The following is a 26,178-nucleotide window of genomic DNA, read 5'->3' as shown; positions in this document are numbered from 1 at the left end:
GCACAGTCTACTTCTACCTCACACTCTACCACCGAGACCCATACTCACGTCAGTTTAGAAAGCTCCCCAATGTCTTTTCCTGTGCGATTCATTGTGCTAATTACGGCTTACTATTCTATTCTGTTATATAAATCCTTCTAACATAGCCATACTCAGCATAAATAACGTACAATAAGATATTAACCAGCCATATCCAAAAATAAATCGCTAAGGAAGAGGCACTACGGAGCTTCCTTACCCGACGAGAATACGAACCCATGTCACCGGCGTTACTTAGACCAATAAGACAAGGATAGACAGTAACGGTGCCTCACGGTCTGGAAAAATCTAGTGCTCTATTTCACCAGAGAGTGGGTTATAGGAGCCTTAGGTGTTTATACAGGTACCATTAACCCTCTCACGGTAAGGACAACTCTAATATGCTGTTCCAGGTGAGGCCAGACGGTTTTCTCCAGCTGAGACAGAGTCATAGGATCCAGGTTTTAAGGCGACGTGAAGAAATAAAAGAAGAGATGGTTGACGAGATGGGAAGAAGGATATGGAGTGTAAAAAGGTGGTGGGAAGGAAGGAAGGAGAGAAGGAAGGAAGGAAAGATTGAAGGAAGATGGATGGATGGATGTAAGGACGGAAGAAATAAAGGAAAGAAGGAAGCAAAGATAGATGGATGGATGGAAGGAAGGATTAATGATGAATCGATGAAAGGAAGGAAGGAAGGAAGGACGGAAGGAAGGATGGATGGATGGATGGATATATGGACGGATGGATGGATGAAAGGAAGGAAGGAAAGAAAGATGGAAGGAATGTAGGTAGGAAGAAAAGAGAGCATGAAGGGCGGGAGGAAAGGAAGGAGGGAATGGAGGGAGGGAAGAATGAATGGATGGATGGATGGATGGATGGATGGATGGATGGATGAGTGGATGGATGGACGGATGAAAGGAAGAAAGGAAAGCTGGAAGGAAGGAATGTAGGTAAGAAGAAAGGAAGGCATGAAAGCGGAGATGGAGAGAAACAAGGAAGAAGCAAAGAAAGAAGGAAGAGACAGAAGGAAAGAACAAAGAAATGAGGAAGGGAAGGAAAGAAGGAAGGCATGAAAGGAAGTAATGAAGGAAAGACACGAAGGAAAGAGGGAAGGGAGAAACAAGTGAATGAAGCAAGGGAGGAAAAAGCAAAGAATGGAGGAATGAAATGGAAAGGAAGGGAGAAGTGAGAGAGAGAGAGAGAGAGAGAGAGAGAGAGAGAGAGAGAGAGAGAGAGAGAGAGAGAAGAAACACAAATATAGAAAGAAAGTGACACGCAACACATAAAAGATAAAAACATAGATGGGAGACAGAATTACACGAGAGAGAGAGAGAGAGAGAGAGAGAGAGAGAGAGAGAGAGAGAGAGAGAGAGAGAACTAATGACAGGTTGAAGTGAAAAAGAATGAAAATAAAAGAAGTAAGACAAAGGCAGTGAAAGGAGAGAGGAAGTAAAAACAACAGAGGCAGGAAAAGAGCTGGTAAAGACGATCTTAGAAAAGAGAGGTGAGAGCAGAAGAATATAGGAAAATGTGTTGAAGAAAAAGAGCGAGAAGTGAGAGAGACAGTAAAGCAAATGGACCTGAAAGAGAGGGAGAATAAAGAGAGTGAGAGAGCAAGGGAATGGAGGAGGGGAACAGAGAGAGGAGAGGGGAGAGAAAAAAATGGAAGAAAATTGAGAACCGACGGAGAACTGAGGAATATATATGAACAAAGAACAGTGAGAGAGAGAGAGAGAGAGAGAGAGAGAGTTTGAGTGAAAGAAAAAGGAAAGAGAGAGAGAGAAACGATTGTCTAGTGATAAAATAGGAGAGAATGAAAAAGAACATGATTATAAGAGAGCGAAACATCAAAGAGAACTTAACACTCTAAGTTCCTATGACCCACTCCAAGCTGAATAAAAACGAGTGATATTAACAAGAGGCCTTAATTTAGGAGTAATTTCACCTGTTCATTTGAGAGAGAGAGAGAGAGAGAGAGAGAGAGAGAGAGATTTGTTTACTCTCTCTAAAATCATCGCCAATCTCTTCTCGGTTCACTTCAGTCCGTCTCGAAACAGTGTCGCCCCGGCATCATGGTCGAAATTACTGTATAAAGTAAGGCAGTTTTTCACCTCTCCGTGTGAAACGTGTGTTCGGTATGAGCTGTGGGCGTTCAAGCTAGTGTTTCGTGGGGCAGGTTCGAATACGTGTGTGCTTGTGTGTGTGTGTGTGTGTGTGTGTGTGTGTGTGTGTGTGTGTGTGTGGCCAACCAATGAGCGATTTTTTCCAGCCGAGACGTCATCCTCCCAGCCAATCAGAGACCATGCTGGGGGAGGCGCTTACCCCGTCATCTCAGTCCTCACTTCCCCAGCCACAATGTGGACTAAGGTGTGTATTATCTTCCTGGATTTACCTGGATTTATGGGCTTTTACGTGGATTTAATACCTTCTCTCATAAATGTAAGCACCAGTGATAGTGACCCTGATGTGTGTGTCCGTTCGTGTGAGTGTAAACCCGACCCTTGAGCGTGAAAAGTGTTATATGTGTGAAGTAGAAATGCAAATTGTAGGACCCGTATTCTCGCCGGTAAAGGAAGCTCCCTAACACCTCCTCCTTAGCTATTTATTTTTATATATGGGTGGTTATCCTTTTGTACTTTGTGCTGCGTATGGAGATATTTTGTACGTTATTTATGCAGAGTATGGCGAAATTGGAAGCATTTATGTAAAACAGAAGAGGACAGGAAGGTGTGATAAACAAAACAAATCGCTTAGTAGAAGGTGTTAGGAGCTTTCCCAGTGGACGAGAATAAGAACCCTTTTGTTACGAAGTGCTTCTTATTTTTTGAATGTGGATATAAGAGTAATAAGGAAAGGCCACACGAGCATTATATACCGCAACCTTATAAGGAAGCTCCCTAACACCTCTTCCTTACTGATTTATTTTTGATGTGTCTGGCTAATATCACTTTGTAAATTATTTTCGCAGAGTATGGTGATAGTGGAAGTATTTATGGAACACAGAAGAGGACGCTAAGGTGTATTAAGCAAAATAAATCAATGAGGAATAGGTGTTAGGGAGCGTCCATAACCTTCGTGAATAAGGGCTCAAGTTTTTTTTTGAGAGAGAGAGAATCAGGAGGAGAAATATTGCAAAAAACCACGATGAGAGGTGTCAATTTTTTCCTCATGAAGTGTGAAGCGATAATTTTTTGACCTAGTGCGCAGCCAGACACACCATCATCCCAGTTCCGTCTGAAGAAAATTAACAACTGGTGAAATTAAAGTGAAAACCTTGTCTCTGGAGTGCGTGTTTCATATGGTTCGATTTTTCCGGTATTCGTCACACTTCGGGAAGGTACTTGCGGTTCTGTATATTATAACATCATTGCTGCTGACGGTGATGAGAAGGAAGGCGTCGAATTCGAATTACTGGACTACTTTTAAGCGCCTCCTACCCTCCCCCTGCCCTCCATCCCACACCACAGTTCACACCTGTCAGATAAAACACCTGAGATGGTGAGTATGCCTGCCTTTATTTGTATTGTTATATATATGGTTAATTTCCTCATTTACTTCTTTTTTCTGCAATATATTTTTATGTGCAGGTAACTCTGTGCCCTTCTGTGCTGATTAACGCTGGATCGAGACAAGAATGAAATAAAAGGGTCATTTATCAAGTACAATCACAGAAGCAAGAGATGGTTTGGCTATGTGGAGAGGATGGAGAATGAGAGACTGACAAGAAGAGTGTATATTGGTAAGGCGGAGGGGGAGAGGAGCAGGGAGAGGCCAAGGATGAGACGGAGAGATGGAGTGGAGAGATATGTGAGAGGGTGTGTGTGTTGGAGGGTGAGGCATCCAAACAGCTGAGGAGGCGAAGTGAGGCAATTTGATTGTGACCACCTCTCACGGGATTAAGGCGTCTGGCTAAAGATAGACAGATAGGTAGATACATAGATAAATAGATATAGATAGATAGATAGATAGATAGAAAAAAGATAGTTTCATGTTTTCCAAAGGTAAACCAAAAAAAAAAAAATCTAACTACAGAGGTCAAATGAAACTGGGGGTTAGTTAACTATACTCTTTTTACATTAGCTTGGCCCAGAGTTTCGTTCTTGGGGTTATTTCATGCAGTTCAGTGACAAAAAGAGGGAATGTTATGGCTCTACATCCTTTCCGTAACGCTTCTTCGTGATATTCATTTTCCCCTAACGTTTCTCGATGATTTTTGTCCTGTCAGTAACTCTTCATTGTGATTTTCGTCTTTTTCATAACACTTCTTCGTGATTTTCGTCCTCTTGGGGCTTATTTCTCCTAGCACAGTGGCAGAAGACATGCTATGGCTCTACGTCCAGTCCACAGCACTTCTTTGTGACTATTATTATACTCTGGTGTAAATTTTTGATAACGTGTCATTCAAGATGGAGAGAGGACAAATTTAGGCCAAGTTAAAGTAAAAAGAGTACAGCATGATAAGCTGGTCTTCCAATCATTTTATTACAATGAAATATCGTTTTGTTATGTATTTTTATGCAAGGGAACTGACAAGCGATCGAGCTGCCTGGATGAATAACCGAAAATACGTCCTGGTGGTGAAGGGCTTAGGTTGGAGAAATTCGCAAATACCGCCTCCCGGGACGGCCGTGCAGGCTAATGGAAAAGAAAGACCCCAATCCCAGCCCCGGAGACCGCTTATATCGACGTGCGGAGACAGCCACCTCCACCACACACACACACACACACACATGGAGACACACACACACACACACACACACACACACACACACACACACACACACACACACACACACACATGGAGACACACACACACACACACACACACACACACATGGAGACACACACACACACACACACACACACACACACACACACACACACACACACACACACACACACACACCAATACAGTCTTCATGGCTGGTCGTGGTAAGATATCCAAGTTGATCCTCACATCTCTCTCCCTGGCTTCTCTTTTGTTTATTAAATTTCTCTTCACATATTTCACTTTATTTTCTCTCCCTTTGCATTTTTGCTCTTTCCATTTGTTCATAATAACGTGTACCTGGAACTTCATTCACGGTACACCTCCTTTATGGTCCGTAAGACTTTTTGAGGCACTGCTTGTCCTTGTAGCCCCTTGCAATTCCTTGAAATTCCTTAAGCCTTCCTCAATATTAGGGCTGTAACGTGTACCAGGCGATTTTTCATGGCATCTCCTTGATACGGACCGCAAGACATGTTGAGGTACTACTTGTCCTTGTATTAGCCTTACTGCTACCTCCCCTCCATCGTTCCTCAGCATCACCATTTATTTTATTTTTCATTTGTTGTTCACTCAAGCTGTATTCACGAACACTCCTCCCTCCTCCCCAACCCTCCATCACTTCCAATTTCCTCCATCATGTTTCTCCCTCACTTTTTCCTCCCTCCTCCCCAACCCTCCATCATCTTTCTCCCTCACTTTTTCCTCCCTCCTCCCCAGCCCTCCATCACTTCCATTCTCCTCCATGTTTCTCCCTCAGTTTTTCCTCCCGTCCCTCCATCATATCTCTCCCTCCATCGCCTTTTTCTCTCTCTTTTTCTCCTCTTTTCATCAAACCCTCCATCTCGTCTGCATCATTTTTCTTTCTCACATTTTCCTCTCGTGTCACCAACCCTTCATTTATATCATCATGCTCTCTCTCTCTCTCTCTCTCTCTCTCTCTCTCTCTCTCTCTCTTCCGTATATTCTCCATCTTTTCTCTCTTCCTTCATCATTTTTCTCTCACTTTTTCTTCCCTTTTCCTAACACCATCAATTTTTTTCCTTTCTCCAGGCCTTCCATTACTCTCTCTCTCTCTCTCTCTCTCTCTCTCTCACACACACACACACACACACAATATTTACTGTGAAGAGAGAGAAGCATTACAAAATACTGAAGAAACGATGATAACTAGCGATGGAAAGAGAAACAGGAATTATGAACTGGGAAATAAATGATGAAATCATAAGGACAGACAGGTGATAAAAGGTAAAATCCTCGAGTTATTAAAGAATCGGACATTTATTCCCCTCTCAGTGATTATTTATTTTATTTATTTATTTTTTTGCTGCGCTATCATACGAAACTTTAACAAACAATAGGTTGGGCCATGTTATGTAAATCTGGACAGCCACAAAAGCCTTAATCCTGAAATGTGTGTGTGTGTGTGTGTGTGTGTGTGTGTGTGTGTGTGTGTGTGTGTGTGTGTGTGTGTTGGGGTACTGGAATATAGCAGGGACCATTATTTTTTTTTATTCAGTATATATCACCTTTACAACTAGCCTATAATTTCATGCGAATCTGCACAACCAAAGGTGGCCCGGTCACCGAGATAATGATGTCCACCGTCTGTAATAAGGGAAGGGGTTGGAAGGGGGGAGAACCAGCTTTTCATAATCACTGTCTTACTGAGGTAGCTAAAAAGATTAAAATTTGAGTAAGGTAATAGACCGGAAGAACTGATACACTCAAAGGACCGGGAGAAACATTATTAAAACCAGTGTATGCAGTAATATGACAGAAGAAAAAGAATGAGACAAAAGCTGGCGAGTGAAAAGTATAAATGAAAACAGATGCATTATTTAAGGTAACATTAGTAACAATCACCATTATTCACAGACGTAGACCATGTGAAGCTTCCAAAATAAGAGTTGCCCCGACGAAGAGAGGGTTAGCAATCACTTTTTTTTTTTTTTTCATTCCAAACGATTGTCAGGAGCAAAAGAGATCAGGTCGATTTCCTCTTGAACTGACTCTTCCTCTATATTATTACACAAGCAAGCATATACATAGTAAAAAAAAAAGAAAAAAAAAGATATAAAAAGACACTTCTCTCTCTCTCTCTCTCTCATTCAATTTCCTGGGGGTACCTGGAGCTGACGAGAAGAAAAACGTTATGGAGGGAGGACGGAAGAGCGAGGGAAAAAGAGAGAGAAAAGGGAAGGTGAGGAGGAGGAAATTTAACTCCCTCAAGGTCGGCACAACTCTAGCGTTCTCTTCAAGGTAATAGAAGGCGATGTTATTTACTTAGGAAAGAGTTATAAGAGCCTAAGAGCGCTATCACCAAGAACTCTTTAATGGGCTGGGTAACTCTATGGCCTTATTCGTCGGTTAAGGAGGCTCCCTAACACCATTTCTTAAGCGATTTATTTTGCTTATTACACCTTACTCTCCTATTCTGTGGCGATTTACTTTGCTTATAACACCTTACTGTCCTCCTCTGCTTTATAAATCCTTCAATCATCGCCATACTCTGCATACACAGGGCAAAAAAGTATATTAACCAACCATATCCAAAAATAAATCGCTAAGGATAAGGTGTTAGGGAGCCTCCTTACCCTAATACCGGCCTATTTAATTAACAGTATTTAAATGAGTGATTCATAGGAGCCTGATTATTAAGGGAGAAATGAGAGAGAGAGAGAGAGAGAGAGAGAGAAAGAGAGGAAGAAGAAAGGATATAAAGATATTGTAAGGGAAGAGAATAACTATGGGAGAGAAAAGCAAGGCAAGAGAATAACTATGGGAGAATAAATAAGGGAGAGAATGGCAAAGGAAGAGATATAACTAAGGGAGAGATATAACTGAGGGAGAGATATAACTGAGGGAGAGATATAACTAAGGGAGAGAAATAACTAAGGGAGAGATATAACTAAGGGAGAGATATAACTAAGGGAGAGATATAACTAAGGGAGAGATATAACTAAGGGAGAGATATAACTAAGGGAGAGATATAACTAAGGGAGAGATATAACTAAGGGAGAGATATAACTAAGGGAGAGAAATAACTAAGGGAGAGAAATAACTAAGGGAGAGAAATAACTAAGGGAGAGAAATAACTAAGGGAGAGAAATAACTAAGGGAGAGAAATAACTAAGGGAGAGAAATAACTAAGGGAGAGAATAACTGAGAGACATATAACTATGAGAGACATATAACTATGAGAGACATATAACTATGAGAGACGTATAACTATGAGAGACATATAACTATGAGAGACATATAACTATGAGAGACATATAACTATGAGAGACATATAACTATGAGAGACATATAACTATGAGAGACATATAACTATGAGAGACATATAACTATGAGAGACATATAACTAAGGGAGGGATAAAACTAAGGGAGAGATAAAACTAAGGGAGGGACATAACTAAGGGAGAGACATAACCAAGGGAGAGACATAACCAAGGGAGAGACATAACCAAGGGAGAGACATAACCAAGGGAGAGACATAACCAAGGGAGAGACATAACCAAGGGAGAGACATAACCAAGGGAGAGACATAACCAAGGGAGAGACATAACCAAGAGAGAGACATAAATAACGGAGAGATATAACTATGGGTGAGACAACTAAGGGAGAGAATAAATAAGGAAGAGAATTACTAAGAGTCATTACTAAGGGAGAGATGTAAGTAAGGGAGAAACATAACTATGGGAGAAACATAACTATGGGAGAAACATAACTATGGGAGAAACATAACTATGGGAGAAACATAACTATGGGAGAAACATAACTAAGGGAGAGACATAACTAAGGGCTAGGGAGATATATAACTAAGGGAGAGAATAACTAAGGGAGAGAATAACTAAGGGAGAGAATAACTAAGGGAGAGAATAAGTAAGAGAGAGAATAACTAAGGGAGAGACATAACTGAGGGAGAGAATAAATAAGAGAGAGAATAACACAGGGATAGAGATAACTAAGGGAGAATAACTGCAAGGGAGAGAATAAGTAAGAGAGAGAAGAAAACTAAGGGAGAATAACTGCAAGGGAGAGAATAAGTAAGAGAGAGAATAAGTAAGAGAGAGAATAACTAAGGGAGAAACATAACTAAGGGAGAATAACTGCAAGGGAGAGACATAAAGTGAGTCAAAGGAGAAGAAAAACAATGAAGATATGAGAATGGGAGATGACGAGGGGAAGGAGGAAGAAGAAAGGAATCACGAACAAGGAAGGAATTATGAAGGAAGTGTAAGAGAGAGACGTAAAGATGACAAGATGGGATTAAAAATGAATTACACAGAGTTATGAGATTGAGGAAGGACAGGCAGATCAGAGAGGGACGAGATTCAAGTCCTTTCAGTACAATGATGAGAGGAAGAGAGAGAGAGAGAGAGAGAGAGAGAGAGAGAGAGAGACCCACGCTTTCTTCCCTTTTCCTAATAACAGCATTTTTAATATACTGTTTATTTAAGGTAATTAGAGGTTAATTTAGCACACACACATACACACACACACACACACACACACACACACACACACACACACACACACACACACACACTCCCAATATATCACCACAAACCGACCAGAGACGTCAGGCCGTTGTTTCTCTTAATAGGGTAATTCGTCCCTCTTGTTGTGGTCGCGATGTGGAGAGGTGTCTGCTGGGTTATTGGCCTTATCTATCATGGCGTTGGCTCATCATATTGGTTATCTGAGCGTCGAGGGGTGTTCCTGTTTACTTCACCTTTTTTTCTATGCAGGAAAGAAAATACTAAAGGCTTGAGACCCGCGATAGTTGCTCCTCCGAGAAGACAGTAAACAAAAGAGAGGCAAATTCAGGATCCGTTCATTTCGAGATGCCTGGACACACTGCATATAAAAGACTAGAGATGATTTATGCGGTACCTTTATTGATATTTTTAAGCTGGGGCAATAATCTGTAGGGCATTTTTCAAGGCCTGTTTCAACTTATAACTTCGTAACTCTCAAGAAATATGTGGGTAATTTTAATATTCACTTTATACACGACTGTAGAATAGAATCTGCCTGTGTGTCTTTGCCTTTTGTATATAATTAAATAAATATACGTAAGTAAATATATATTGATAGATAGAAATAGACATATAGGCAGACAGACAGAGACAGATCGATAGATAGAAAGATAGATGGATGGATAGATGGACAGATGGACAGAGGAATGACTGGATAGATAGGTAGGTAAATAGGTACGTAGGCAGATAGATGGACAGATAGATAGGGAAGATAAAACTGGGGGTAGTGAGAGTACTTAAGAAAGATTTATGTGATGGGTTTTGTGTGGGAGGAAGATGCGAGGGAGTGAAGGGGATGAATAAGAATGTAAAAGATGTATTAGATCAGGACTGAATACCAGCTGATGGAGTAAAGAGGAAGCTGGTTAGGTGATGAATAATGTAGGGCGGGGATACGTGCGTGAGAAGTAGTAGTAGTAGTAGTAGTACTAGTACTAGTACTAGTAGTAGTAATAGTAGTAGTGGTGGTGGTGGTAGTGGTGATGGTGGTGGTGGTGGTGTAGTAGCAGTGATGTGGTGATTGTGGTGGTGATAATAGTAGTAATAGTAGTAGTAGTAGCAGCATGGTAGTGGTAGTAGCAGTGATACCGTAGTAGTAGTAGTCGTTGTCATTGCTTCTGTTGTTTTGTTGTTGTTGCAGCCCTAGGTTCATCTGAAAACGTGAACCTGGTGGACTGCAGGCTAAAAATGCCCTTCTCTGGCAGTCCACCATCTTCCTTTAGGGGGATAGGGAAAGAACTGAGGGACGTTTGTATAACCAGGCAGCTCCACCGCCTGGCCCATATCGGTGCCACCACGTGAAGGTGTGTTTGAGTGCTTTAACTTGGGCGTAGCCTACGTGAGTCAGTGTGAATGTTTCTCGAGGTAGAGAGGGATGGGTTTTGTAAAGAAATGGGAAGAGTGATGGAGGGTATGGGCAAGGATATATAGGGGGTTGGTGATGGGTGATATAAACAGACAGGTGTATGGGCCTTGTGAAGGATGTAATGGTCGTTTTAGTACCACAGGCCACAGCAGTAATGGGCCTATCTGGAAGAACACTGATCAGGAAGAAAAATTATGTATAAGTATGTGAAATCTTTAACACACAAATGCTACAGAAATAAACACGATACAGGGAAGTTGTTGCGTATGTTGATAGTCTTTCTGTGTGTGTGTGTGTGTGTGTGTGTGTGTGTGTGTGTGTGTGTGTGTGTGTGTGTGTGTGTGTGTGTGTGTGTGTGTGTGTGTGTGTGTGTGTGTGTGTGTGTGTGTGTGTGTGTGTGTGTGTGTGTGTGTGTGTGTGTCTGACTGTCAAAAGAATATTATGTAGTCAAAGGAACTGTCTATCGTAAAGGTTTTATGAGAGGATTTTTGTGTCCAGATCGTTAGTCCTGTGAAGTGGAACAGACCCCTGAAGCTGTGAATGATGAGTGACTGGCTGTGTGGCCCATTTCAATAGGTAATCTGTTTTATAGTTATACTTTAGTTCTTCAATTTTTCTGTTTCTAGACCCACATCCCCCACGTTATGTATTAATGGGAAATAGGATGACGATGATGATGGTGATGATGATGATGATGATGATGATGATAATGATGATGAGAATGATGGTATAAACAGAATCATCCTTGCGTTCCACACAGCTGTTAAAGCCAACAGGATATAGCCGATTATCTTATGAACTAGACCTTCCTTCTTCACTCCACACACACACACACACACACACACACACACACACACACACACACACACACACACACACACACACACACACACACACACGAGGGCCCAACTTTGACCTTCCCATGTAACCTTGATCTTTGACTGATTTCTCAAAATCCACTCCCATTGGTTTTTGTTTTTCCCTCAACCTTTCCACCATGTTCGGTCTGAATCGGATCAAAACTAAACTTAGCTTGGCATGTGACCCTGACCTCTTCCCTATTGCCTTAAAAAAGAACAGGATGACCCACCTACTCACCCTAGATCCGCTCACCAAGTTTGGCAGAAATTTGATTGAAACTGTGTGACAAATGGTACGATTCAACTCAGTCTTTTAGTCACATGGGTACAAAGTTACACAGCGTACTTGCATAGTCAGTGGGAGAGTAACAAGCTGGTATGAGTGTCAGGATCTACACTCAAGGGACCTGCAGATGAGAGACTGTGGAGGGTACCCTCTTCAGACGCCGTTTAATAATGCCAAATATTTCATGGCGTCAGAACATTGTGCTTTTACACAGTGGAGGTCATAAACAGAGGGAAAGGCAGACTGATCAAGTGCGTACTTAGAGACTAATGTGCAGTAAAGCGCTGAGAGTGCGTAGTTGGACGGGAACTGAGTACCCACCATAAGAGAAGATAAATATAAGAGTTACTTATAAAATTGAGAGAGAAAGAGACAGACAGACAGACAGACAGAATGTACTACTACTACTACTACTACTACTACTACTACTACTACTACTACTACTACTACTACTACTACTACTACTACTACTACTACTCCTACTACTACTACTCCTACTACTACTACTCCTACTACTACTACTCCTACTACTACTACTCCTACTACTACTACTCCTACTACTACTACTACTACTAATAATAATAATAATAATAATAATAATACAGAATATCAGCCTCATCTCTTCAATAAATACCTCAAGACAAAGGAATGCTGGCAATACGGAGAGATGATGAAGGATTGAGTCTTATATTGTTAATGGGAAGGAGATAGTCTTTTGGGATCGACTTTGTAAAGGATCGTAACCAGCAAAAAGAAGTCTATAATATTTAACTATTTTCATAGATCACTTTCTTTTTCTTAATTTGCCACTTTAATATTAACTTTATTTTGAGTGTGGAGGGGGAGAGGAGAGGGAGACCAAGGATGAGATTGAGGGATGGAGTACCGGTAGTGAGATATATGAGGGGGTGTGAGGTGGTGGGAGGGCAGCCGAATGACAGAGGACAGGGCGACGTGGAGGTGATTTGTTTATGGCCACCCCTTAAGGGATTATGGAGTCTGGGAATAGACAGATGGATGTAATTTGACAGTGAAGTATTTGGTAACTGTCAGCGAAGGCAAGCATACATCCCAACAATCTTAGGCACAACTTAAGCTTACGAGAGTTTCTAAATTGGCCCTGGAAGATAGCCACTGGAAAAACGATGGAGAAATGAGGCTTTTGTTCATTATTCCTTTTGTCCGATAAATTCTTTCCGCATTTCCATCAATAGCATATTTTCCGATCTACTCCTGCAACCTCCAAACGATTTTATCCTGTTTAGGAAGAGTTCTTGTGTTGGAGGGGTAAAGGAAGGTTACGTTTAATTTCTTCATTGCTAAAAATCACCTCTAACCTGAGTAAAATCGTCTGGTAAAAGTAAAATTAGAGAAAAATGACAGTAAATAAGGGACTAAAACGTTTGTTGTTATAATACCGTAAATAAGGGGCTAAAACGTTTGTCATAATACCGTAAATAAGAGGCTAAAACGTTTGTAATACGGTAAATAAGAGGCTAAAACGTTTGTAATACGGTAAATAAGAGGCTAAAACGTTTGTAATACGGTAAATAAGAGGCTAAAACGTTTGTAATACGGTAAATAAGAGGCTAAAACGTTTGTAATACGGTAAATAAGAGGCTAAAACGTTTGTTGTTATAATACCGTCACACCACTCTCTCCAGATTTATCCCTTCAATCCGACGACGTATTAATATTGAAATAAGCTTTGAATAATGTATGAGGGGACAGGAATGGCACAGTAGGGGACCTGGTTGTAACAGTGATGGTTGAGGGTCGTTTTCTAAGGGAAGATAAAGACTCAGAAAGATAGTCTGTTTTAAGGACCCTCGTGTAGTCGACAGGTTATGATCTCTCTCCTCCTCCTCCTCGTCTTCTTCGTCTTCTACTTCTCCTTCTTCTCCCTCTCCTCTTTCTCCTCGTCTTCTTCTTTTCTCCTCCTCCTCCTCGTCTTCTTCTTCATCTTCTTCTTCTTCTTATCATCATCATCACCATCCTCCTCCTCCTCCCCTTCCTCCTCTTTCTCCTCTTCCTCTTCCTCCTCCTTCCCGTCTCCCGATTCCTCCATTACTGTCACCTCCCTCCTGCCCCCCGCGCCCCCACACTGGTAAAGTATGAAGAATGTCACCCACGCAAGCCACCTCACATTTACCAAGCCAACCCAGTCTCCAACCACACCACTTACCCTAACCCAACCCAGTCCAGTCCAAGCACCAACCACGCAACCTCACTCGCCCTTACACACTGCAATTTAGCCTCTGACCTGACCAAATCTAACCTCACCTCACCTGCAACCCCTCAAGCTTATTCGCTCCTCCACGCCTTAATCCAGTATCGAAACACGCTATGTAACCTAACCTAACCTGGCCTAACCTATTCCTCTCCAATTTCCAACCGCGTCTCCTCACTTGCCCTTCCATATTGACCTGTGTGCTCCTACATATTCACTGGTACCGATTTTTCCTCACAAACATTGTCTGGCTTTATTTAGAACACTATTAGTAAAACTGCCTTAACCGCTGAAACATGTATCGCAACTTGTTAGCTAATATATTCTCCAAACATTTAATCTACTTAGTCTAACTGTGTGACACTTTCTGCAAGAATTGATTGACATTTTCTGCAGGAACCAGCTTTTTTTTTCTTTTAATCCTGTTCCCAACCACACAGAGTTATATCATTCCAGAGCAAGTATATCAATACTACATGTCTTAATTATACTTTGAACTGTTCAGATGGACAGTTTATGCCCACATACGGACAGTGTACTTATAGTGATGGTACAACAGTTTTGGTCTGACTTCATAGCTCAGATTTGTCCAAGTCGGGCCGAAAGTGTTGAAGGCCATCTTGCTAATAAATAAAAATCGTATCTGTGGACATAATTCCTTCGTTCTGCCAGTCTTCAGAATCCTGGCTTAACCATCACCACATACTATTACTCTGTTTTAAAGTTTACAGGCAATATTGAAAAAGATAACAGACCGAGACACACTGAGATTTGTGGAGTGAGGAGTGCAGTGGAGGATGGGATGGCAGCCACTTAGCTCTTTCAGTGCTGTTAGCTACGCCTTACTGTACTTTATAAGATGCTGTTACCGAATGATATTACTGCATCCTCTAGCAAAGACTGAGATAAAGCCAGGCCTATATCTAACCCCTGCAGTTCAAAAAGACTCTCAGAAATTAGATAAAGTCACCAGGCAATAGTGAACAAGATATAAAAAGGGCATCGAATAGAAGGGATTTGGAACTTTACGTCCCTCCCGCTTGTGCCTCCACCTATAAAATATATCTGTTCAGAAAATCAGTGTTCCTTGTCAACCTAATTCTATCCGCTTTGATTTTGCTGTAGCTTTTTTAGTAACAGCTACTGTGTTCTGTGCTGGTTAGATGGACGTAGGGAAGAAACTATGGCTAAGGATGCAGTACTGATGCAGATTATTTATTGTGACAACTGGAAATGTTGGGTAGGAGAGAGAGAGAGACAGGTTATAGCTTCAGTTCTTTCTTTAACGCTTCGGGTCTACACAAAGCTCTCTGGAGATGGTTTCTGTGTAGCCTGAAATATTAGAGTAAATAAAGAATTCAAATTCTACTCTGTGTCTCCCTCCCACCCAGCCTTTCCATACACTATTGGAACCATTGGAGACTTGGAGGGGCTAGACGTAGGACTGCCGTGACAGGCCTTCATCTAAACGGCTCTCTTATACAAAAACTAAAGACCTCAACGCTTACAGCCTGCATAAAAGGAAGCGGTGGACAGGGTGGTGAAGGGCAATATCTCCATTTCATAGGTCACGGTTCACGGCCTAGAGAAGATTGCTGCTTCACATGTAATTTCTGGCCAACTTTGTAATCTGCTCCTGTAGTTCTTAACCATTTCAGTGCCTGCATCCTTTCAGTTGTCATTATGCTATATTTTCTCGTCTCCGTCAAAAGTCTTATACCAATTTACTTTCGCAGCACTTGTGATGTGACCCAATAACACATTTGGAATATGCTGAGAATACAAAAAATACAAACAACTACAGAGACACGCTTAGAGGATTACAGTGCAAATACACACAACCAAATATATAGGAACGCTGTTGGTGACACACACACACACACACACACACACACACACACACACTTTTTTTTTTTTTGCTTATTTATGATGACGTTCGTGTGACAAGGAACACGAACCAGGGGAGAAAAGCCCCCCAGTGAGAGCAACCCTGTTCTTTTTAGAAGTTTATATGAACAAGGCTGCAGACACACCGACACGAACCAGGGAAAGCTTAAAAACGGCGAATAAGCTTAAAGTAAATAAATAAATGCATACATGATGAGTAGGAAGAAGTGTGCTGTGACGAAAAAATAAATTACATGTGGAAAGAGAAATTAGTTCAAGAATTTATGTAGGTGAATTGTTTGTCTCATTCTCAGGAAATGATGCTTTATAATCAAGGGGGATGCGTGACCACTGCCTACATATTAATTAAAAAAAAAAAGTTACTAAACACAATCAGTATATTAGCCTATGCATTATTTCAGAAAGGTAGTTAAGGAATATATTTCATCTCCCACATTGGTCTCAGATCCCTAAACTGATACCACGAATATTTTAATTATACAATCTCAGACTCGAAGGACTATGAAAAGACTAATTTCACAGCCAAGAGGAAATTGCACAGCTGCGGACATCTATTTTGATCCACTTCCTTGCAAACAATGTTGAGAAATGTCTTTTTTAACCCAGTATGTGATCTTAGCAGCCATCAAACTTTGCAGAATATTGCATAAGCTTCCTAACTGTTCGGCTAAAATTTACCGATATCTATGACTCAGTTGTATAAAGTCAGTGATAATTATTCCATTTAGTCTAACAATTAGGGAACTCTGACACACTGTTCTGGAAAATTTTGACGGGTTCACTGGACCGCAATACAGAGTTACGAATATTATTGTTCACTATTTCTTTATCATCGAAATGGATCAATATTTATGCCTGAAATTGTAGCACCCCTAGTCCATTCCACTTATCATAAAGTCTTCAAAATTTCGAGAAATGTGGCAACTTCGTGTTTGTTTATATTTGACTGTAATGAATGTATAATCGAAAGTGTTATGAGAAATTGTTGAGTTGGAAGAGGGGGGAGGAATCTTTGTATGCGGCATATGTTAGGAGTGTAATGGTGTATGGTAATGAGACCTGGACAGTAAAGGAGGAGGATATTCGTAGGCTCAAACGTACAGAAATGACAGTGATTATATGGATGTGTAGAGCGTCCTTGAATACGAAGCCTTGGGGAGCTAGGACTGCGATTGAAGAGCTGAGAGGAAGGATGGGACTTGAATGTACTGGTGCTGTGATGGGGAGGGGTAGACTGAGATGGTTTGAGCATGTTGAGAGGATGGGGGATGACAACTGGGTGCAGAAGGCGAAAAGTGTGAACGTCGGGGATAGAGTTGCGAGAGTTGGACCAGAGAGAGAGACAGACAGACAGAGACAGAGACTAAGAGAAAAGAGGGAGAGAAAACTTTGTGCTGATCATATTCAGGGGTGAACCAGAGGAGAGAGCGATTCCCCTTGTCTCTTATTGGCGACCCAGACAGCCTCCGTGGCCGAAATCTCCTTTTTATGGCGTCACTCTGGGCAGATTGGCAAAACAACGGCAATTTTTCGGGAAGTTGAATTGCTCGCGTGGGGGTCGGCTGACAGTGGACGGGCAAAAGTTTGAGATGGTGTGGGTGTCGAAGATGTTATTATTATTTTCGTTTTTTTGGTTTCTCATTAGAAGAAAAAATTGCATGACCTCTTTAACTCGCTCATGGGCTGGGTAACTCTACAGCCCGTATTCTCGTGGGTTAATGAAGTTCCCTAACACCTTTTCCTAAGTAATATATTTTGTTTATTACACCTTACTGTCCTCTTCTCCGTTACATAAGTCCTTCCAACATCACCATACTCTGCGTAAGTAACGTACAAAAGGATATTAGCCAATCATACCCAAAAATAAATTGCTAAGGGGTAGGTGTTTGGGAGCTTCCTTACCTGACGAGAATACGAATCTTAAAGTTGCTTCATGCGTTAAAAAGTACAGTCTTTGGACTATACATCGATTTTGGATTATATTAAACCTCAGATGGTAGGGACAACTCTAGCATTCCATAAATTTAAGCCAACATCAGATTTTATAATGCTGGTTGTGAGTATAGAAGCCTAGGAATGTTGATACTGGTACCATTACCCCCCCTCACGGCCGGGAGAACTCTAGTACCCTATTCTAGCTAACGAGAGACAACTTTAGGCCATTAGTGTCCCGGATCCTCAAACATATTTACGACATACCCCTGCTCGTAACTCATATTTGGTGTTGCAGGAAGAACGGGAGACGGGAAAGTTTGCTCTCTCTCTCTCTCTCTCTCTCATTTCCTTGTCTTTCCTACAAAATAGCTCATGAAAATAGTCCTCTTGTATCTAAGAATTAATTTGCAGGAAAGAACGAAAGTCATGGGAAAACTACACAGATCCCTCGTCCATCCTGCAAATCAGAATCTTAGTTACAAGGAAACGATGTTAACTATGTCTGCGAATCCCACCTCAGGACTCCTGCGTGGTGGATTGCTGGGAGGATGCTTAATGTACCGCCCTCCGCTTACTTGCTCACAGTCACAAAGCTCATACTTCTTTATAAACTTCTGAAAATGCCTAATACGGTCCTTGTTATGAAAAAAATGAACACCAATGGGTAAACCTAGAGTGAGTTTTAGAAGCCTGAGTGTGTCCAATTTATCTTTATTAGAAATCGTTTGGTTCAAGCTTGTCACTTCACACAGGGGGACTGGACTGCAAAATCAATAACGCAGATGAAAAACTGAAATGGCTCTGAGAGTGACGCGAATATATAGCGGACTGCTCGCCTGTCGAAGAATTCAGTACTCCAAAGCCAATACCACCATCCCCTCTATCTGATCTGCAGTGGTTAGGGAGGAGGGCTGGCAGTGATTAAAGTGGGAGACTAGTTGCGCTGCCTTCTTAATGGAGATAACACAAAACAAGCCTAATAAAACCTGACCTAACCGTGATGATAAGCCACAGATTTGGATTCACGGCCAAAGCTGACCACGAAATTATTATACATGATAACAACACCAACACCAATTTCATTTACATTTTTCTTTTTATTTATTTATTTCTACTGGGGAATTTATTTATATATATTTTTTTATACACGTACCGTATAGGCTACTAGTGAGCCATAGTATCTGCTCGGCTTCCACTCCTAACCGTGGATGGAGAAAGTTGTAGCTACGGTTCCCCACCAATCAAAGTACCGGTACCTGATATCCTGCGTCAGGGTCTTAGAAGCTTTGTTAGATTACACGAGGAAGAATTCAACACAGCAGAGTTATTCGTGAGGGCTAAATACCGGTACTTTACGGTGTCAAGCAGGTTGTTAGAAGCTCTGTTAGACTGCACGAGAAACAATTTGCGGTGGCATTGTTATTCATGAGATCTAAGTCATCACACTACCAACAACAGGACTTCGCTCAGTGTGTCACCCTAGCAAAGACGTCCATTCAGTTGGAGATAGGAGGAAAGGGTGAGCAGAATCAGTGGCTGACGACTGAACAAAGACTAACAGTAGCTACTGATGGCGTGCACTGATTGACTGAGTACCGTAAAAAGATCATGGCAGCATAACAAAAGAGGTCATTGCACGCCTACGAGAGTAATAGGAAAAGAAGACTGAGATTCTGCAATTAATTTACGATCAATTCCTTGTCCTAAAAATGATTTATTTTAACAGGAAAGACATGGAAGAGAAAGTGCTGAGTCTTCCCATCTTTTCTGTTCCCCATTAAAAAAAAAAAAAGTTACGAAAGGAAAATTATTGTTGGTTATATCATTTTTATGCAAGAAGAAAAAGAAACCTGGAGACAACAGAATCTTCCTGTGTCTTAAGTTCTTCCTGAAAAATCAAATCTCAAGTTAGGACAGGGATAGGAGGAAAGGGTGAACAGAAACGATGCTCACGACTGTTCAAAGACAAACTGTACCCATTATGGCAATTAAAGTCTCCCCTTGACCATTAGGATATTAAATTAGCGACACCTTACTTGAAATGCACATGGTGGAACTTTTCATCTAAGAGTTCTCTACAGTAGTTCCTTTATTATATGCTTTATTAGATGTGATGGGAAATTATTATATTATATGAGTTCAACTGTTACCGTGCCTAAGCTCCAATGACACTTCTGGCGTTGGGGGGGGGGGAAGCAGCTACTAGAGTTGTTCTGAGCATGAGAAGGTTAATGATGACCGTATTAAGCTCCTGGCTCCTATGACTCACTCACCTGTATAAAATCACCTGCTGTTAACTAGAATAATATACTCAATTTGTTCAGCCCATGAAAAGGTAAATATTAACTACGAATAAAAGTGTATATAAATCTGCGTATCATTCATTATTCATTGCCCAGTCAGTCACAGAGTTACACATGACAGCAGGTCGGTATTCACGGCGAAAAATGAAGTAATAAAAATAAATAAAAGCAAATAAATAGTAAAGGCATGAAATATCTGAAAAAAAAAACAAAAAAACTCTCTGATCCGTCTGCATATTTATTTTATTCTATTTACCTCCAGAAGATTTCAGACTTTATTAGTGTGTGTGTGTGTGTGTGTGTGTGTGTGTGTGTGTGTGTGTGTGTGTGTGTGACAGACAGAGACGCAGAAACATAGAAATACTGATCTATAAAGAATAACCAGCCCCCCAAAAAATCAGTACGAGTATGAGAGTAACATGGCAGCCAACCATTAGTGTTATAAATTAAAGAGTACATAAAATATAATATCTTTGGACATCACCTCATGAATTTACCACTGTCCTCTGAGGCTTGGTAGGGGAGGGACTGACAGACACACGATCTCTTATATTTTTTACAGGAAGAAGTAGAGAGATGGGGGATATTTTGCCTTCCTCTTTCCCTGTCCATCCTCCAAATAATATAAACCAGTCAATATTTTTTTCCTAAGATTTGACTTTTTGTAGAAGGAACAGGAGACAGAAGACTGTACTCTCTCCTAGCCCTACTCTGCTCTCTCCTAGCCCTACTCTGCTCTCTCCTAGCCCTACTCTGCTCTCTCCTAGCCCTACTCTGCTCTCTCCTAGCCCTACTCCTCTCTCCTAGCCCTACTCCTCTCTCCTAGCCCTACTCTACTCTCTCCTAGCCTTACCCTGCTTCCTCCTAGCCCTTCCTGCGTGCTGAAATCCTTCTTACGAGAGTAGCTGATGGTAAGTTTGTTAGTAAATCCTGACCCACTCTCTATACGCTATATCATCAGGGGTTATTTAGCTTTCTTTAGCTTTCTCCCCATGCGACCAATTTCAAGGTTCATTTGCGTGTGTGTGTGTGTGTGTGTGTGTGTGTGTGTGTGTGTGTGTGTGTGTGTGTGTGTGTGTGTGTGTGTGTGTGTGTGTGTGTGTGTGTGTGTGTGTGTGTGTGTGTGTGTGTGTGTGTGTGAGACAGACAGACAGACAGACAGAGACTTTTCCAACTGAAGAGATTTGATCTATCCCCATATTCGGGCTGGTTATGGAAGCTCCCTAACACCTTTTCTTAAGCGATTTATTTTGCTTATTACACCTCACTATCGTCCCCTAAGTGTTAAGTAATTTTTTCAAATGTAACCTTGCTTTACAAACATAGCGAGCAAAAGGATGTTAACCAGCCATTTCAAAAAATAAATCGCTAAGGAAGAGGTGTTAGGGAGAATACGAACCCTGGCCTTCCTTTACCCTCTCATAGTTACATATCCTTCATAAATATAAGATATCAAAATACGAAAAACATCATCATCATCATCATTATCGTCATCATCGCCGCCGCCACCACCACCACCACCATCATTACCATCATCATTATCATCATCATCATCACCACCATCATCATCATCATGACCTCATTTTCCCACTTAAGGATTGAGTTAGGTAAGATCCAGAAGTAGAGAGAGAGAGAGAGAGAGAGAGAGAGAGAGAGAACGATAAAGGGAGAACTATTAAGAAAATTCCCAGTAAAGTAGGCGAGTCACTCATTCACTCACCGTCCAAGCCCCCGGAATCCTGATATTAAAATATATCATATAACTACCAATTGCATATATATTTTTAACGAAACGGAAGCTAGAGCCGTATTTTGACAGACATTGTGTGTGTGTGTGTGTGTGTGTGTGTGTGTGTGTGTGTGTGTGTGTGAACATAACTTAGACAATTTGTATCCGATTCTTTGCGCAAACTTGGTGGAAAGGTTGAGGAACAGTATGTCATAGTCACATGGCATTATCAACAGTTTTTATCAAATGTAGCCTAGACTATACATTGTGAAAGGGCTCAGGTCGAAAGTAAGGATAAAAGAGTGTTGATTAAAAGAACAATCAACTGAAGGTCAAGGCCACAGGGAAGGGTCAAAGGTCAGGGTCAACTTGGACAATTTTAATCTCACTTAAATCACAATTGGTGGAAGGGTTAAGGGTCAGGTAAGAATGAAGTAGTGCGATTTTGAGAGTAATCTGCTCAAGGTCAAGGTCAGAATGCAAAGTCAAATATTCAGCCATTAGACAAGCTGGTGGATGCTGGGGCTGCGTGCTCCTCCTCTTCCTCCTCCTGTTTTTCGTCGTATTCCTCTAATTTTCTTTCTCTCTCTCTCTCTCTCTCTCTCTCTCTCTCTCTCTCTCTCTCTTTTATGCGCTGCACATTACCTACCTTCTCTACCTCAGAATACCAGTCCAAAATTCAACAATATCATTCCCAAATCCAAGAACGACTTACCTAGGACGCAGAGGAAGAGCAGCATATTGACCACTGCCTTTGCCTGTGTACGGGGAAGATATTTTACTGATTCCCCGCCTTCCCTCCTGAACTGATGATATACGAAACGCCTTCCCCTGTGGCAAAACTCAGTCAAGGGAGTCACCATCACTCGGAAAGATCAGCTGGGGTCGGCTTAGCACAGGGAAGGAGTGGGTATAGAAACTGATGCATTGGTGTTTATTGTTATTCAGATCAATCGCCCTCTTACTCCCTAGAATTCTTAGAGATGAACTGAAATATCTTAACCATTGACGACGATGGAATTCTCAGTGATTTTATGCGTGGCTCTCGTCGTGTGAGCCAGAAACAGTCTTCACCAAACCTCTGCCGGTGATATTAACCATAATTCTTTTCACAGTCGGACGATCCCGGGTGTGTTGTCTCGTCGTGTGTGAGTTATGAGACAGTTTTTCAGGTGGCTCCTTAACCTGTACATATAGCAATGAAAAAATTGTTTGTTTTGGCTGCTGGTGAATCTGTCCATCACTAATTCATATGACATTTCGCGTCACTATGCTTCTCGTCGCCCGTGTGAGGCCCTGGGAGGTATTTCATTCACCACAGTTTTCTCATCCATATCTCAAGTCAGTCCCGAAAATTTTTCTAAGTTTATCCCGATGTAAGGAAGATTAACATGGAACGTAAATTCTCTTAATATCCCGAATTTTCTTTATCAGTCGCACTTTTATGACAGTTTAGGAAGGTTTAGTAAAGAGAATCAAAGCTGACACGGCTCAAGTCTGTCCTTTTAAACAAATACGGGAAACTCTAGATTAATTCTGCATTGCTTTTCATGAGACCATCAATCTTTTTACAACAATTTCCATAAAGTGCATAATGTTAGCGTAATCAGGCATTTAAATATGACGTGCAGTTATAGTAATCACATTCCCACTTCATCACACTTGTCACTCATCTCGTTACAGGTTTTTGAGTTTGCGAGGTAGATGGTATACAACATATCAAACACAAATTGCACCAAATTACCGAAAAATGACCTTAAATACTATGTGACTTGGGCAATTAACGTCTTAGTAATTATCAATCTTCCTTCAGTACGCCTTGTCATGCTTCTGTTAAGTCTAATACTGGCTGGATGTTAGTTTCTTTGAGCGTGAGGATGCTAGAGTGCGTGAGAGAGGACGAGTGACACACCCTCCCCGCACCGTGGCTAGGCCGGTACTGGTTCTCTTGCCGCCTTGGCGCCTTCGTCTGATTCGTCTCTCCTCTTGTTCCAGCATCTCCCTCTCCCTCACACGCTCTCTCTTGCTCCTCTCTCTTTCTCTTCTGTTTTTCCTGTCTCCATCCCAATCCTGATGATGGTCTGGATATTTCTCTCTCTCTCTCTCTCTCTCTCTCTCTCTCTCTCTCTCTCTCTCTCTCTCTCTCTCTCTCTCTCTCTCTCTCTCTCTCTCTCTCTCTCTCTCTCTCCCCCCCCTGTTCTTCCTGTCTCCATTCCAATCCTGATGATGATCCGGATATTCTCTCTCTCTCTCTCTCTCTCTCTCTCTCTCTCTCTCTCTCTCTCTCTCTCTCGTAATATACTGCTCCCTAATACATTATACACCCACGCCCTAACTCAAGTCTCACAACAAGAGAACAGCTTGGGCCCTTAAGTTTAGGTAACTACATGCGGGGCGAGAGAATATATATATATATATATATATATATATATATATATATATATATATATATATATATATATATATATATATATATATATATATATATATATATATATATACCGTATATGTGTGTGTGTGTGTGTGTTGCAGCACCAAATGATTTGTCCTGAGTGTTTAGTGTCATTGACCAATACAATCATTTTCTGCTACATTCACCCATCCATGCATCACCCACTACTGTAGTGTCGTGTCAGCAGCACAGGGTTCAAGGCGGCACTACTCACGCCAACATTTAAAGATGCGTGACTAGTCCTTTAGCTTGAGCCGCTTTACCTAAACAACCCACCAGCAACCTGGACACAAGACCATTACCACCTACGTCACCTTCAAGCACCATAACCCACTAGCCCACCAGGTGTCCAGTTGGTTGATGAATGTTTCCACTGAACTTACCATGTAGTTTCCGGGGTTACAGAACACTGTAAGGCTTGTCAGTAGGTGAAAAGTCGCCTGAAAGATTCACTACACTAACTGAGTGCATGGTTCGCTCCCTAGTACCCATTATCTTTATTTTCTTTTTTTATATTTTTCTTCTTATATCCTTTTAATGTGGGCATAGACTGCATGAATAACACAGAAGAATATAGTAACGGGGCAGAAGTAAATCGGTACGGAAGAGGCATTAGTAAGCTACCTAACCTCACCAGAATACCGCGCCGAGTGCTTGCGAGTGCGGGTGGGATTTGTAACCTGTATAAAATTACCCCTTTGGATGCCGGCGAGAATATCCATGGTTTACAGTGATGCACCCCGTCAGTACCAGCACGCATTCGGTATGGATGCACTTAATTAACTGAGCTCTACTTCCCACAGGATTTTATTTAAGAAAACCCCTTATTAGTAAAGGGCTTAATGAAGGTAACGTTTAATACTTCCAGTTAAACGGGTCTGTATTCTCTTTGGTTAAGGAAGCTCCCTAACACTTATTCCTAGGCGATTTATTTTGCTTATTACACTTTACTGTCCTATTCTTTACGATGCACATCCTTCTAACATCACCATACTCTGCATATTTAACATATAAAAGGATACTGAGCAGCCATATCCAAAAATAAATCGCTAACGAACAGGTGCTAGGGTTCAAATATAGTGCTCCTCTTCCACTCCTACGGGCGATTTCTCGTGTGTTGCGAGTACGGCTCAGTCAGCGTTTTCTGTGCCTAACCTGCATTATTTATTCATTTCCTACTCCCGCTGCCACGCCCACCCCAGCAGACTGAGCCGCCCCCACGACACAAGATACCATCATGTGAGTTTCTAGAAGAGCGCGATTTACGGCCCCTCCTGTCTAAGCGTCTAAGGGGGGAGGGGAGAGAGAGAGAGAGAGAGAGTGTGTGTGTGTGTGTGTGTGTGTGTGTGGATGAAAGGAAGACGCATTTGCAATTATCGTTTGATCATCATGTGTGGCGCCAGCAGAAAACCAAATCAAGTGGAATGTTGTCAGCGCTGCAACAGAGAGTCATACGTGGTCAAAGGCTTCACGGATCCAGTATGAAGCGGGGAGATGACAAAACTGCTGCCATAGGATGTTATTATTTTGTTCTTATTATCTGCCACCAACTCAACCCCAGACAGAGCGCGTAATTGACAAGGGAGAAACTTAATGATGTGATACTTAGGAATTCGGAAGGAAGAACGGGGATAAGGAAGGATTAGATGGTGAGGAAGTGAATTTCAGGGCAGGGAATATGTATCAGGAACTAACGCAACATGCTCTGGCAATATTTTTCAAGTGAGGGATAATCGCAAACAAACATAACTAACATGGGAAGCACTCAGACATATC

General features: G+C 41.5%; 1 protein-coding gene across 1 annotated transcript in view; it reads right to left on the bottom strand.

Moving 5' to 3' along the window:
• LOC145415320 (zwei Ig domain protein zig-8-like) overlaps positions 1-22,743 on the bottom strand; it is a 59,926-nt gene extending 37,183 nt beyond the window's left edge. The window contains exon 1 of the mRNA XM_080284597.1: positions 22,666-22,743. Within this exon, the coding sequence (XP_080140723.1) occupies positions 22,666-22,690 (25 nt within the window). The 5' untranslated portion in view covers positions 22,691-22,743. The remainder of the gene's footprint in view (positions 1-22,665) is intronic.
• Positions 22,744-26,178: the final 3,435 nt, after the last annotated feature.

This window comes from Coenobita brevimanus, chromosome 102, assembly GCF_032717465.1.
Source record: "Coenobita brevimanus isolate Jiangsu-jjx chromosome 102, ASM3271746v2, whole genome shotgun sequence".
In the NCBI taxonomy this organism is placed as follows: Eukaryota; Metazoa; Arthropoda; class Malacostraca; order Decapoda; family Coenobitidae; genus Coenobita; species Coenobita brevimanus.
This window is presented reverse-complemented; position numbering and strand designations above follow the sequence as displayed.